This window comes from Anolis carolinensis, chromosome 6, assembly GCF_035594765.1.
Source record: "Anolis carolinensis isolate JA03-04 chromosome 6, rAnoCar3.1.pri, whole genome shotgun sequence".
Classification (NCBI taxonomy): Eukaryota; Metazoa; Chordata; class Lepidosauria; order Squamata; family Dactyloidae; genus Anolis; species Anolis carolinensis.
Genome location: NC_085846.1, coordinates 101448998 through 101463566, shown reverse-complemented (window position 1 = coordinate 101463566; position 14569 = coordinate 101448998). Strand labels below are relative to the sequence as shown.

Here is a 14569-nt window from a genome sequence, read left to right as displayed (position 1 = left end):
TTAGCAAGGGTTGATAGCCCATAAGCCCCCTTCCAACACCATAATTACGTTGCAGTGCAGTTTTGTTCCTGGATGGAAGTATTTCCATCCAGATTTGTAGCCATGCCTTTCAGCAAAATAACATTCCCAGACAGACCCCTCTAATTTTCCTTTCCAACTGACACTCAATATTCTATAGCTACTGAGCATGTTCAGTGGACTACTTTGTTGTAAAAAATGTATTTCTTCTTATGCTTCACCTATGCATGCGGATACCTTTTTTTCACCCTCCATGACCCTACTTTAAATTAATTTCTGTTGCCACTCACCAGATGGAAATGCAAGGTGGTCAGAATCTGCACAGCAATGTTTTCTTTCTTTCTTTCTTTCTTTTTTTAGGCAGATGACTTAGAACATAATATCTTCTATTGTTATTCTCTCTTTGTAGGGCATCTTCGGTTCTGGCTGCACTTGGGCCAGTAAAAGATATCAACAGAAACAGACTCATAAACAGTGACTCATCTGGTCACCTGCAGTGAGATTTGTTGTCTTTTGTACTACAGATGTGGTACAAAAGACATGGGGAAAGAAGGAAAAAAGGCAATTTTTTCCACGACACCAGCTTTTCCAAATTTCTAAGGAAGAAAGCTGCTGCATGGGGAAAAGGTGCTTATGTGTCTCACTGCTGGTACTATTTTCCATTGCATATACAATGAAACATACACATATTTGAGACTGTGATTTGAGTCCACATGAAGAAGGTCTTTTCCTAAATTTCATATGTCTTACAAGGAAGCATTACTGAGTTGGGAGCAGGTATCAGTGAAGTAGCTCTTTGTGAGAAATGTGCACAAATTCTTGAAATTCACAAATATAAAGAGGTTTAAATATACAGCTACCAAGCCAAATAAAATACAGGATGTTTGAAAAAGAACCCCCTATCCACCATTTAATTTAAATTTACTTTAATTCTCCATCAATCCTAACACTTAATACTCTGTACCTGGTTGAGAGATTTTGGAGGGGAGGGGGAAACCCAAGAATTCCTTTCATCTTTAAAAAAAATCAAAAATAAAACATGCTCACATAGCCATTGGTAATCCATGTTCTGAGCTCTGTTCAAATTGCTTCCGTTTACGTACATAGATTCATCTCATCAGTTCACTGCAAAAACTGAGGTAATATATTTTGTTTTCAACAGAAAGATTAAAACAAATCATCTGGCAAAATGTCCAGGGTGGAAAATTACTTCCTTTCCAGGCCAGAAATGGCAAATCACTCCAGTCAATACCATACAAGATTAACACAGATGAAAATACATTGTAGGCAGGAAAGTTTAGTACAGCGAGAATAAACACCAACTTTTCTCCCATGTGTACAGGAGACTTCCATCAGCATGATGAGATTGATACAGATCTCTTGCTTTGACTGATGGTGAGAAAGCAACATAGAGATGTTTTATTACAGCTACAGACCACACAGTATAAAGATGGCCCTAAATGATTCTAGAGTATTCAAAGACACAAACACTGTCTTTCCTCAACATAAGTCAAATTGGTGTCCATGGGTTTTGAAGTGGTCTCTTATCCAAACACTAACTTTTTCCTGGTTTCTTCAATCTAGAATGCCTTCTCTTAAGATCCTTAAGCCTTCATTTGAAGGTCTTACCACATGCACCAATAATGAATTGAAGTTGTAATGATATGTTCTCAGAAAAATACTGCACATTTCTTTTTCAGTATGTGTCACCTAAGCATTTTGAACCTTCCCATGAGGTCTTGTTTGCCTGTTTCTTTTCCAAAAAAAATTATGGGTTTTTCAGTGCTCAGTGTTATGCTGAATGTTGTAGGATTAACTCTATTGTACAGTCCATCAATTTAAAATATGGATTGAATTGGTCAAATTGTTTTATTATTGATCCCAGAGTTAGACAAGATGCCTTTTAACTAGAAGATACAGTGCAATCCACAAATCTGTGGAGGATACATTTCTGAACTTCTCATAGATATGCAAAACCGTGGATAATAGAGACATCTACTGAAATGAAGGACTTCTAGCACAGGAATACCGTAGTATTACATGCAGGAGATCCTTGAAAATGTCTATAGAGGGGGGAGACTTGGCTGTCTCTCAGGCATGGAGATGCCATGTTGAAACTGACCTGACAACAGTTAACAGCAACAAAAAGCAGGGTCCCCATGTCTTCTCTGCTCTTTTTTTGGCCAATATCTTTTCTGTTTTTAACAGATATGGATATACCAACCTGTATTCATCCCAACAAAATTAAGGCTGCAAGAAACTGAATTTAATGTAAAAAAATCCCCAAGAAAACATAGAAGGCAGAAAATACTCACCTTGCCTCGGGAGCATAAATATTGGTTGAAGCTGGGACATCTTGATGGTAGACAGAGACTGGCTGCCTCCCTCTGAAGACATGGCTGCTTTCATTGTCATTCAGGGCACTTTTGGTTCCGGTCTTTTTCTTGCTATTTGCAAAGGCTGCAGAGTTGGTCGGGAACCCATTCAGTGGTCCATGACTAACCCGCCTATCTGCGACTTCATGCTGGAATCCATCACTTCTGTTCTCATACAAGTTGGTGGAATTTTTAGACAATTTGTATCCATGAGAAATTAGGAGGTCTTCTACACTGAACATATTGTGTTGGCTTCATTTACCGTGGTACCTCTTGGAAGTTTCTGTGAACTGGGCCCATCACTGAAAGAAAAGGCAAAGGAGTTTGTGAGTATAGGAAGAACCATTTCGTCAACTCTAAAATAGATCAATTCAGTAATCCAATAATAGGAGACATCTATTTCAATGCTCATTTATAAAAAGCCATGAAGTTAATGCAAGATGTTCTTTACACTTTTATTTGATAAATATTTTCAATTCAACATGTGAGGTCAGTTGTTCTATTGAATCTAGGAGCCAATTACTTGTCCATCAAGTTTATGGTTGATATGGAATTCTAATGAAGTTCTTTTGAAAATCAATTTCATGCCAAAGAGATGTCAAGATCTTTGCAACTTTGAAGTGGCATACAGGATGAGGTTTAACACATTTTAAGTTTCTCCTCTTCCTGTTTTAATATAGGAAAAACCCAGCAACATGTCAAAAAACCAGCAATATGTCAAAACCCAGCATCAATATGTTAACAACTCAAACCATAGCTTCATCAAATGCCTGTTATTTTTTGCACATTTCTGGGCTTTATTTAATTGGTTGTTTCACAGATTTATGTATTCATTTATTTTTCATCCTATCTTTCACTATGGGATCCAAGATGGCTTAACAGTACAGCACTAAAATGATTGCAGGTTTCAGAAGACTGGATGGCCATCTGTTGGGGGTGCTTGGAATGTGATTTTCCTGCTTCTTGGCAGGAGGTTGGACTAGATGGCCCGCGAAGTCTCTTCCAACTTTATGATTCTATGACTTCTCCATAAATAATCTGTACCTCTAAGAAAAAATGATAAAATACATAGGAGCTAACTTGAAATTTGTTGACATCTAAATGCACAGATTTCAGAACTATGGTATAAACTCACCTATGCAAAAAAAAAAAAAAAAAAAGGGGGGGGGGAGACCATGGACTGCAGTAACAGTACTAGAAAAAAAAACCTAGTTAAAATGTAATTAAAGAGATTATTTAAAGCCTTAAGACAACACTTAGCTTTTCTTCTCCTTTCTCTGCTGAATGTATAGACAACCTGTGGTAAAGGGTGATGCCAGATGCCAGATTTGTCGAGTGAGTGTGATTTTCAACCCAGAGCTTGTGAATGTATGTATTTATTAGAGGTGTGCGCAAAAAATTTCCTTTGTTTCCTTCATGCTATCATTTCATTTTTACCATTTGTCTACAAAAAACGAATGACGACATTTTTGTAGGAAATGAGAGGCAAGACGAAAATGAAAGCTGCACAGTCATCGTGCTTGCTTTTATTTTCCTTTCGATTCGGCCCCGTAACAATAAGCAGGTACTGATAGAGGGCTGCTTTCCCATTAGAGCTGATGTGTACCACTGGGTGTTAATAATAATATTAATATAAATAACAATAGCTACTCTGAGACCCTAAGCTGAGTCTGGGAGAGGAGTGCCTCCCCATTACATCTGATGTGTGCCGATGGGTGTTAATAATAATATTATTAATAACAGTAGTACTCTGGGAAAGACCCAAACGTTTTAAAAGTTGGTGGGCTAAAAGGAGTCGAAATGCCCTCAGTGTGTGGCGATTTTCAGCCCTCTAGCCCAAAAACCAAGCCGGGGGGGGGGGGGTGAGCCTCGGAAGCCATCCCATTGCCACCAATGGCACACATTTTTTTGTGTTTTTCATTAGCCAGAAAAAAATCATGTCGTATAGGCAGCCCATTTTCGTTAGCGGGAACCAAATACAAAAATGAGACGACGTGAATGAAAATACACAAAACGAACAGCAATTCCATACAAAAGCAGAACACTACTATTTATGTATAGTTGGTCCTTCACAGATGGGACTACAAAACACACGGAATCTAGCAGAAATCTTTCACCACTATCTCCTGGAACTGAGGTTCACAGCATGTGGAGGTGTAAATACTCAAGTCTGAAGGAGAGCCAAAACCCCAAAATGGGTGAAGTATCTACATTTCTGCAGTTTGCAAAGTTCCGTAGGCTCACCATATCCATAGATTGAAAATATTCCTCTTAAAAAAGCAAAATTTGATTTTGCCATATTATATAAGGAATATAATTTCACTATGCCACTGTACATCCACAAATATTGGTACCCATAAGGAGCCAAATCAAATCAGATACCAAAAGCGCACTATATATAGTTTATATTGCACTTTTCTCCCATATGGGGCCTATAGTGACTTACACTAAATGTTAAAACCAGGTATCTCAAACAATTTGTATACAAAAATAATGATAAAACATTTAAAAAGAATCAACTTAAAACCATTAACTTAAAGCAGCAAAAACATGTTAAACACAATTACATATTAAAGCCAGAATGGACCTTCCACTACTCCAACCAGTGAAAAGCTGGGGATGCTCACATTAGGGATATAGCCTTCCCAATAGTCTTCTTTTGAACTACAATATTCAAAAATTTCCAGAAAGCATGGTTAATTGTTCTACTCACTTGGGGATTTTGGGAGTTGTCATCCAAAAGAACAACTTTCCCAGACTGATTTCAGCTAGGCTTTGGTTTCACCAAGCACTCATCACATCTTCAAGCTGCTCAATAACAAGTACATATATGTAAATAATATACTCTAAATTTCATGTAGGAAAATATGGAGGAAATGGATAAAACCTCTGTAAAATCTGAACCAAATCTATCCTTATAAAAAACTACTGTACTCCAAAATGCAACCTACATAAGAAGAAATGAGCCCTCTCTTTTAAATAATGTCTTTGGAAGAATGAACTCACAATACTTGAAAGTATCTTACGGAGCAGAGAGCAGGTTCAGGGCAACTTAAATTATTTCTCCATCCCTAATTGTTTTTTCAAGTGTGAACACCTGGGACTATGTGAGGAACAGCAAGCACAGAACATGGAACAGCTGGCTGCTAGAACAATTTACCCTCGAAAAAGAAGATCCACTGTGACTACCGTAAACAATGGGACGGTGGTTGGCAGGTCACAGGTGCAAGGAAGAAATGTGCTTTTCCTGGCTGCTTATAACACTCAGTTACAGCTTTGTGAGCAGCGTCCATTTTCCGGCCATTGACACATTGCTGTCTGGGCAAAAATAGTTACAGAAGAACCTCATGACAGTTCCTGTAATAAGTGGACAAGCTAAGGAAGAAAATAGCCCCAGCCAAAACTGCAGAGCGAGGGAAATGGGTCTTGGATAATGGCGGAAACTTTTATTATGTCCCTTAGGGTATCTGCTTAGCTTGCTTTCTAGCTGTGAAAGGGATTTAAAATATATATTTCAAAAACACTCTCCTTATAGGTGTGAGGGAAGGAAGATTCATGTGTTGGAATTGGAAATGGGACCCAGAGAAGTGTGAAATCCAAAGGACTTGTTCCAGTCTGACATTATTCAAAGAAAGGTGGATTGGGTCACATTATATTACCGGTAAGTTTAATCAAGAACAAATTCCTTTGGCATTGCTATCTCACAAAGAACAACCACACAACCAACTGCACAGACAGCATGACTAGTATTGCTGATTACCTCCTACATCTTGACACAGCCAAAAACAGAAGGATGATGGCAGCACTTGCAAACATGTATATATTTCCTTGAGCTTGGAAATTTACCAGATTCAGAGACACACCTTTCAAAATGTAAACACATACAGAAACACCATCTTTAGAACTGAATCTTAAAGTAAGATTGTGCACACAGTAAGGACAGAGAACAATGACAAATGTCAATGGACAGACGAGCTAGAAATATTGAGAGCTGTAGTTCAGCATACTTGGGCACTAGTAGGTTGGAGTCCATAATTTGCTTTGTAAAATACTAATTCCACTTATCACTTAACATAATCCAAATTGTACTTTAGTTATAGAATTCTTTTATATACCAAAACCTGCTTTGCACACCATGTTCATAAGCACACGGGACTCAGACATAATTGTTGTGTCAACTCTACATTCTTTAAATATAAAAATCCTTCTTTACATATTCCAACTGCCATTGCTCTGTCCTTTGGGGAGAGAAGAGCAGCCAAGTCCAGCTCCATCATGCCAATGGCATTTAGATTATGGAGTTGGAGTACTCCAACTGATCTTTGAGAAACAGAAGAGCAGCCAGGCATAGCTCCTTCTACTTTTGCCCTCAGGGACTGATGAGATGCCTTCCTTCCATGTTCCAATTGCCATTGCTCTGGTCTCTGAAAGAGGAGAAGAGCAGCCAATATTTTCTGCACTTAATCTTGTTGCACAGTCAGTCCCTTTTCATAATATGCAATGCCTTATTTAGATTACAAGATTAGGGATAAGGAAGCCTTTTTGGTTGCAGAACAGGAAAGAAACTAAATGGACAGACAGACAGGCAAATAAGCATTAAGGACGACTTAAGTAAAGTCACAGAGCTTTGGAAATCAAACCTGCATCCAAGGGGGTAGCAGGTTGGAAGACTAGCTGATGAGATGCTATTTCTACAGCTAGCGGCAAGTATCTGTACAAGAGCCTTTGTTGACCAGAAAATACATTCAGAGGCTACTTTTGTGAGACATTATACCTACATAGGTAAAGGGACAACATAGAGTTTGAAATTGGCCAAGGAAGGACGGACACATTTAAAGGAAATTTCTTCAGTCATCTGGAAGAAGGTTTAGATGGCTTTAAATGGAAGGGTGTTAGAACTCTGGAAAACTTGATGAAGGGCAAATACTATCCACATGGGTACTCACCCAGCTCTACATTTCCACTTGTATGCCATGAAATGCTTGAGGTGCGGAGGTTCTTCGTTACACAGAAGTAAATCAGAGAGCAGTTGTCCCCAAGATGTCCAACTGCTTGATGAAAGCAAGAAGTCCAGGGTTGGATGTGTTTCTGGTCCATAAAGTTTTGCATGAATTTAGTGATAAACCCAATTCTGGCCAATTTCTATATTAGTGTGTGAATTTCAGAAAGAAAGATCAACAGTGGGAAAAGGGCATCATTTTAGATATTAGTAGATTGCAATGTCCACCATTTATCACAATGGCCTGTTGACCTGAACTGATGGGAACAGTAGCTGAAAAAGTTCTGAAGGGACATACTTTAACCATCTCTCTTATAGATAAATATTATGTGTGTTATTTATGTATTCCATATATATTTGAAAAATCAAGAAATAACTAGGCTCCAACCTGTAAAGTGTTCCAGGAACTGAAAATGGGCAAATTGGCTTCAAAATATAGTCCAAATGAGGTTCTCCTGTCTGTGGAATTGGAACATGGAACAAAATGTATTTTTGCTCTTGTCTGCCCCCTTGACTTGGTTCATTGTGGCCCAAGCCAACCATAGAGTACATTCAAAGTGTATAACCACTGATAAATTAATAAATGTAAGAGGCCAAAAACCCATGTGAGAGCAGGCTCTTTCTCTCTTCCTATCCCAAAGTGTCCAAGAATGACTATCCAGGCTTCCAGACCTGATGCAAGGTTTTCTTTTTAAAGGATGGAAAAACGGCGTGCCTTCCTGGAGCTCCTTTGTTTTGTTTGCCAGCGACATCACAGATTTCAGAGAGATCTCACTTCCTCAGGATGCTTGCTATCTCCCCAGAGTTTCCGACTTGTCAAGGTTTAGCCAGGCCAGTTCTGTGGAAACATGAGCCAAGCTCTTTTTGGCTATCTCTAAGCAACACGGGATATATTTTGGTTGGAAATACTTGCTTGCACACAGCCCTTGCAGAAAAAAGATGGGAAGCAATGAGATCAACCTTTCCCTCTTGATCTTTTCTCCCCCCCACCCCCCCCCCCCAACCTTTCCATACAACAGAATTATACACATGTCATAGGACTGATCTGAAGGACGAACAAGCCTGCTGGAGTAATGCAAAGACATTCCCAGCCAACCTCCCTGACACTTATGCAAAAAGGAGCCACCACAGGCAGAGCGGAGCTCTGGAAGCAAGGCTTTTTTCAAAACGGATTACATTTCCAATACATGAACAATAAATGATACGATGGAAAGAGAAAACCAAACAAAATGGTCATTGTTCTCAAAATGCCTCGACATCTTCCCATACCCATTGAAACATTTGGCATTTCACAAAAACAAACCTGCACAACAGACTCCATCATCCCAACCAGCAGAGCCACACTAACTGGATGATTGGAGCTTCACTGGAGGAGATTGGGAGGGTTCCAGTTAGCAAAAGGCTTGATCTGAAATCTAGACTACAAACTCCATCATCCTGGTCAGCACAGCCATGCTAGCTGCATGATTGGAGCTGTAGTTCAACACCTTAGGAGGTAACCAGCTTGGGGAAGGTCTGCCCTTAAATAAGTTTCAACTTCAACAAGAGACTCTGAAATACTGTATAAGAAATGTATGAAATAAAGGCTGTGTATACTGAACCATCAACAAACAAAGGCATCCACTCATGCGGCCAGTTTTGGAGTTTGGCATAGTTCAGGTTTTGAAATCCAGATAAATGATGCTCAACTTGTACATACATCAACATATAGAGAGTTACAAATCTACTGTATTAACAAAAAATAACCTCTATCCATATAAGGAAGATTGTAGTGTGACATTTGTGCTGTCAGCACAGTAGAGAACTATATTTTCCATTAGTCAACAGGGTGGCATATTTCCGCCAATCTCTAAATGCATAGGAGAAAAGTACACATGCAAAAGTGGCATAATTTGTACACATCACAAAATCTATCTTTTGTTTACTGTATTAGTTGGATGCATAATTAATGCCCATGATGATATCCTAGAGCCAGCTAATTTTCTCTCATAGGAAATTGTTAATGTTTATTTTATTTTTATCCCTTTTTTCATATTTTAGTCTTTATTTGTCATTTTGTTTATCAAGCTACAGTTAGTTTGTTTATATTGTCTAATATGTCTTGTCTTGATGTAAAATGTATGAATGTTTTGCTTTGGGCATTGATTGGTTGCTATATTGTTGGAAACCACCCTGAGTCCTTGCGAGGAGATAGGGTGGTCTATAAATAAAGTTTATTATTATTATTATCCTTTTTTCAAGGCAAACAAAGAAATGTTTTTCCATCTTTTAGAGCAATAAAACAAAACATTAGTTTATAAAGGGCTGCCTGCGATTTTTATTTGTTGATGTGCTCCAAGAGTTATATTAGTAACCAAAAATATAATGAAAACTATGTAAGATGTATTCCAAAACCCCACCCTTTCCTTTTCATGGACAAAAATAACAACAACATGATGATGATTAGGATGAAGATGATTAAGAAATGGAAAAAGGAGAAAATGGGGGAGAGAAAACAGAAGGCTGAATCAACTGATGCCACTAGCATTCCATAGCAATTCTCTATCTTATTTCAAGGCAGGGATTGTTATAATGAGGAACAAGGCAGATTAGCAACACAAGACTAAGAAGTACAGCCAAGTGATATCAATCTACGGTGAGTAGCAAATTCCTTAATGCAACTTTCTTTAACCAATTAGTTTCCAGTTGCATTGGCTTACCACTCCTATCATTCCTAGTAGCATGGGAAGCAGCAAACTATGCTTAGAATGAGGCCTATCAGTATTGTTGAAATGCAGCTCCCATCATCCTTTACCAGAGGGGAAATGTGGGTTCCCCCCACAAAAAAGTAGAACTGGAATTTGAAGGTGGTATAGTTCGATCTCTTTGGCTGAGGTCTAACTGTACCAGCCCGAAAGACATACAACAACCCTGTACCACCTTCAATTCCACTCAGTCATATTTACACATCATTTCCATTTCAAGCTGTAAAAGTCTGATCCAGTCAAAGTTGGAAATTGTATTTCAGTAAAAGATGATGTGAATATGTGGATAGCAGCAAATGATTTCATTTTGTCTTGGTGATTTTTCCTCAGAGTTCCAGTATGTCCTAGTGGTTTGAACGTTGCATTACTTCAGACCCACCTTTGAGGGTCTTGAAAGTAGATCACCAGCATCAAAATCAATTCCACTCATTTTTAATGGCACTGACAGCAAGAGAAGATGACAAAGAGCCACATTCCAACTAAAAGAACAGACCACATTTGCTCTTGCAAAGGGGGAGTGATTTCTATGCAGCATTCACTGGCATTCCACACAGAAGATGTCACAGAGAGCCCTTGGCACAGCAGGACGTGCATTTCCTCAAAGTGCAACTCCACTTCCACAGGTTTTGATGAACTAGCTGTAATGCAAGTTGATTGGAAAGTAGACCTACAGACAAAACACCAAAATGAAAAAATCTTAAACCCTGCCAGTCTCTCCTACTGATTAGGAATCACAACCTCATTTCTCCTAAGGCAGTTTTTAAGGATGCTTCAAACTTCTATTCGAACAAAACTACATGTGAACTTTGCAAGAAACTGTAAGTATTATAGGAAGAAAAACAGAAGTTCTATGGGTTGACACACAGCTTTCTACTTGAAGCTTACAATGCTCAGATCTTGAGATTCTCCATCTTCTATGGGTTTATCAACAGTATAGGACTAATGCAGTATGATACAACTTTTAACTGCCATGGCTCAGTACAAAGCCTTTAGACTTCACTGCCAAGGAATGCTGGTGTCTCGCCAAATTACGACTTCCATGATTTCATGGCAATTCAAAAGTGATGTCAAACTACATCTTTTCTACACTGTTGATGTACCCATTAACTAAATATGAACATCGATACCTGGATAGTTTTTGGGTGGTAGGCCTGGTCTTGCTCACAGAAAGCCACCCAAAGTGAAAAGACTAATTGCCAGAAACAGCAGGTCTTGCAAGAGAGTTACAGATATATGAAATAGACTCTGTAAGTGATCTAGAAGCTTACTCTTCTCCCATGTCTACTCAGAAAACACTACTTGCATGGTGTAAGAATATCATGTATGACATCAGGGGTCACATATTGGCTTGACCTCAAGTGTGAAAAATGCCAATATTGGCTAATAATGTTTCACTGCATATTGTACAGGATAAACAGGATACCCTTCTTGCAAATAAGAGGAACTGAACATAGATCTGACATCAGAAGCAGAACAAAAATTGGAAGAACACACCTCAATCTGACAGAACACTCTGTCTCTGACCTCAAGGTGGCTATTCTGAAACAAAACAATATTGAAGACATTGTCCAAGGAAAACAACTAAATAAAGCTGTTTTAAGTTCCAGTTCGGGATTGACAATTCAATACTAAATAAACAAATAAGTAATAAATCATCAAGAGGCGTGGATGTCTCCTGGGATTCAACTGAGTTTTTTTTCCCTCTCACTGCATGTACCAGACAGCTTATTTATGCAGAAATGGCTGTATGACTATTCTTTGTTTTTCGTTCATAGCAATTAAAAGAAATTCCTTTAGCCTTTTTACCACCTGTGTTGTTGTTTATTTGTTCAGTTGCTTCCGACTCTTCGTGACCTCATGGACCAGCCCACGCCAGAGCTCCCTGTCAGCTGTCACCACCCCCAGCTCCTTCAAGGCAAGCCAGTCACTTCAAGGATACCATCCATCCATCTTGCCCTTGGTCGGCCCCTCTTCCTTTTTCCTTAGCATCATTGTCTTCTCCAAGCTTTCCTGTCTTCTCATTATGTAGCCAAAGTACTTCATCTTTGCCTCCAATATCCTTCCCTCCAGTGAGCAGTCGGGCATTATTTCCTGGAGGATGGACTGGTTGGATCTTCTCGCAATCCAAGGCACATGGTGGACAATGAATAGTCTTCCAGATGATTCTAGACTTTAATGAACATCAACCCTGATCTACATAATCAATCAATGCTGAGGATTTTTTTCACCTGAAAGTCTACACTTTTTAAATCTTTGTTCTAATCATTCTTCATGACCTGGCTCAGAAGAATACTTTTTATCATAAATGCGTTAATCTCATCTGTGCTAGGATGTCTGTATTACTTCCCAACTTTTTGCTAAGAAACACTGTGAAAATAATCATCATCGTTTGTAGCTATTCCTTTTCAATTCCCATACTTCTCCCTCCCACTCAAACATGTGTATATATATATATCTGCCTATTGCTGCAGCTCTTAATGCACAGTCCATCAAAGCTTGTGCCAAATCAAAACTAAGTGGATACTAGATTCTTTGTTGATATGACAGATCATTTCTCTAAAACAAATTCAGTACACACAATTCTTGGAAGACCTTGAAAATTAAAAGAAGCACTCCTGTGACGTTAAACATTTTCTTTAAAAACAGAATGCAAAGTTGTTTTCAGGTTTTGTAGGCAAGAGCAAATTCATAACATCTGAATTTAGTTATCAAGTGTAACAAAGTATTTTAATAAAATATAGATCGCAAAGTTTATCAGATGATAAACCTTATGCTCCATAATCAAAAGAAACACACACATTGGCATTTGACAAACCACAGCAAGATTGAAAGGTCATTCACGCTGGGATATAAAAGAAAAGGATGTGATATTTTAAATCTGGTGCAATCTTATGTGGTAGGCTAGCAATTTTTGGTTCTAATGTACGAAGGACTGTGCCCAATTTGTGTCCAATAGCTGGAAGTGCTTCGCTGTTCTTTGGACATTAATCATGGACCAGCAGCTGACGATTCATGGACTACAACTAATCCATGAACCACTACTTTGAGTAGCATTGCTTTAAACAAATGCTTCCTGGTGTTTTTCCAAAGGCGCTTGTTGATTGGGTTGTAGACAGAGCTGAATCCAATTATCCAGAGGGCTAAGAGATAAAGATCACTATACACACTGGGGAGACAGCTTTCTAAGTACATGCTCCACCCAAGTGGTCCGTTTCCTTGTTGGCTCCGTTTTCTTGGCTCACTCACATAACCATGTTGGTGGCTCACTTTTTTGTGGTTAAGGGAGGTGGTCTAGTTTTTATCAAGCCTGAATGAATCAGAGTCACGAAGCTATTGGCATAAATAAGTCTCCTTCACATCCAGCTCAGAATTACAGACGGTCGTAGTTTGAGGATAGAAAACTGCCAATGTGTTTAATCTGAGTGCTTACTTATTGCACAACTGAGTTTTTTCACTGAACTCTAAGAAGCCAGACTTCACCTAAGTCTAGATAAAGACTTAAACCTTTTGATTTCCTGTGACATTATACAGTATTGATCTTTTGTTTCTATAGTGAATTCAATGCGTCTCTCCTGTCCTTCATCTTTTATTGACTAACCTATAGTCACATGTTATGCCCATGTGTGTATTCTCCACATTAGTGCTATAAGCATAGTAGCCCTGCTGACTGGAGACTCTGGCATCGTAGTCCAAAATTATAAGTTTTCACATTGCCTTTAAGTTGTGACACTGAAGGGTGCTCTTACTTTTTGAAGACTAACAAGCTAATTCAGTGTGGAATAAATAGGAACATGGTCAGGTGCTGGAAAACAACATTCAGAGAATTGTCATTATTAATGACTGCACTTCAAACCTGAAGGAGGTCTCAAGTGGATAGGAAATTACTCTTCAACATTTTTATCAATGATTTAAATCACACAGTGGAGGGAATCATCATCAGGTTTGCAGATGACACAAAACTTGTCGTGGGTGTCTACTACAGACCTCCGAGTCAGGATGAAGGACTTGATGAAGCTTTCTGTCAACAGCTGACCAAACAGGCACAAAGAAGAGATATAGTAGTCATGGGCGATTTCAATTATCCCGATATCTGCTGGAAAACAAACTCGGCCAAGAGTACAAAGTCCAACAAATTCCTTACTTGCCTTGCAGACAATTTTATGGTCCAGAAGGTAGAAGAGGCAACAAGGGGATCAGCAACTCTTGATCTAATCTTAACAAATGTGGAAGACCTGATCAATACAGTTGAAGTGGTTGGATCCTTAGGGGCAAGTGACCATGTGCTCCTGCAGTTTGCAATACAAAGGAATGCTGAAACTAAGACAAGTCAAACACACATTCTGGACTTTAAGAGAGCTGACTTCCAAAAAATGAAGGAATTACTGAGCAGCATCCCATGGACGCCGATATTAAAAAACAAGGGAGTTAAGGAT

General features: G+C 38.8%; 1 protein-coding gene across 2 annotated transcripts in view; it reads right to left on the bottom strand.

Moving 5' to 3' along the window:
• The window catches only part of jcad (junctional cadherin 5 associated), a 70543-nt gene that overhangs the window by 14304 nt on the left and 41670 nt on the right, over nt 1-14569 (bottom strand). For both annotated transcript variants that reach the window (XM_008112374.3, XM_008112373.3), the window contains exon 2: nt 2334-2695. In XM_008112374.3, the coding sequence (XP_008110581.2) occupies nt 2334-2635 (302 nt within the window). In that variant the 5' untranslated portion in view covers nt 2636-2695. The remainder of the gene's footprint in view (nt 1-2333; nt 2696-14569) is intronic.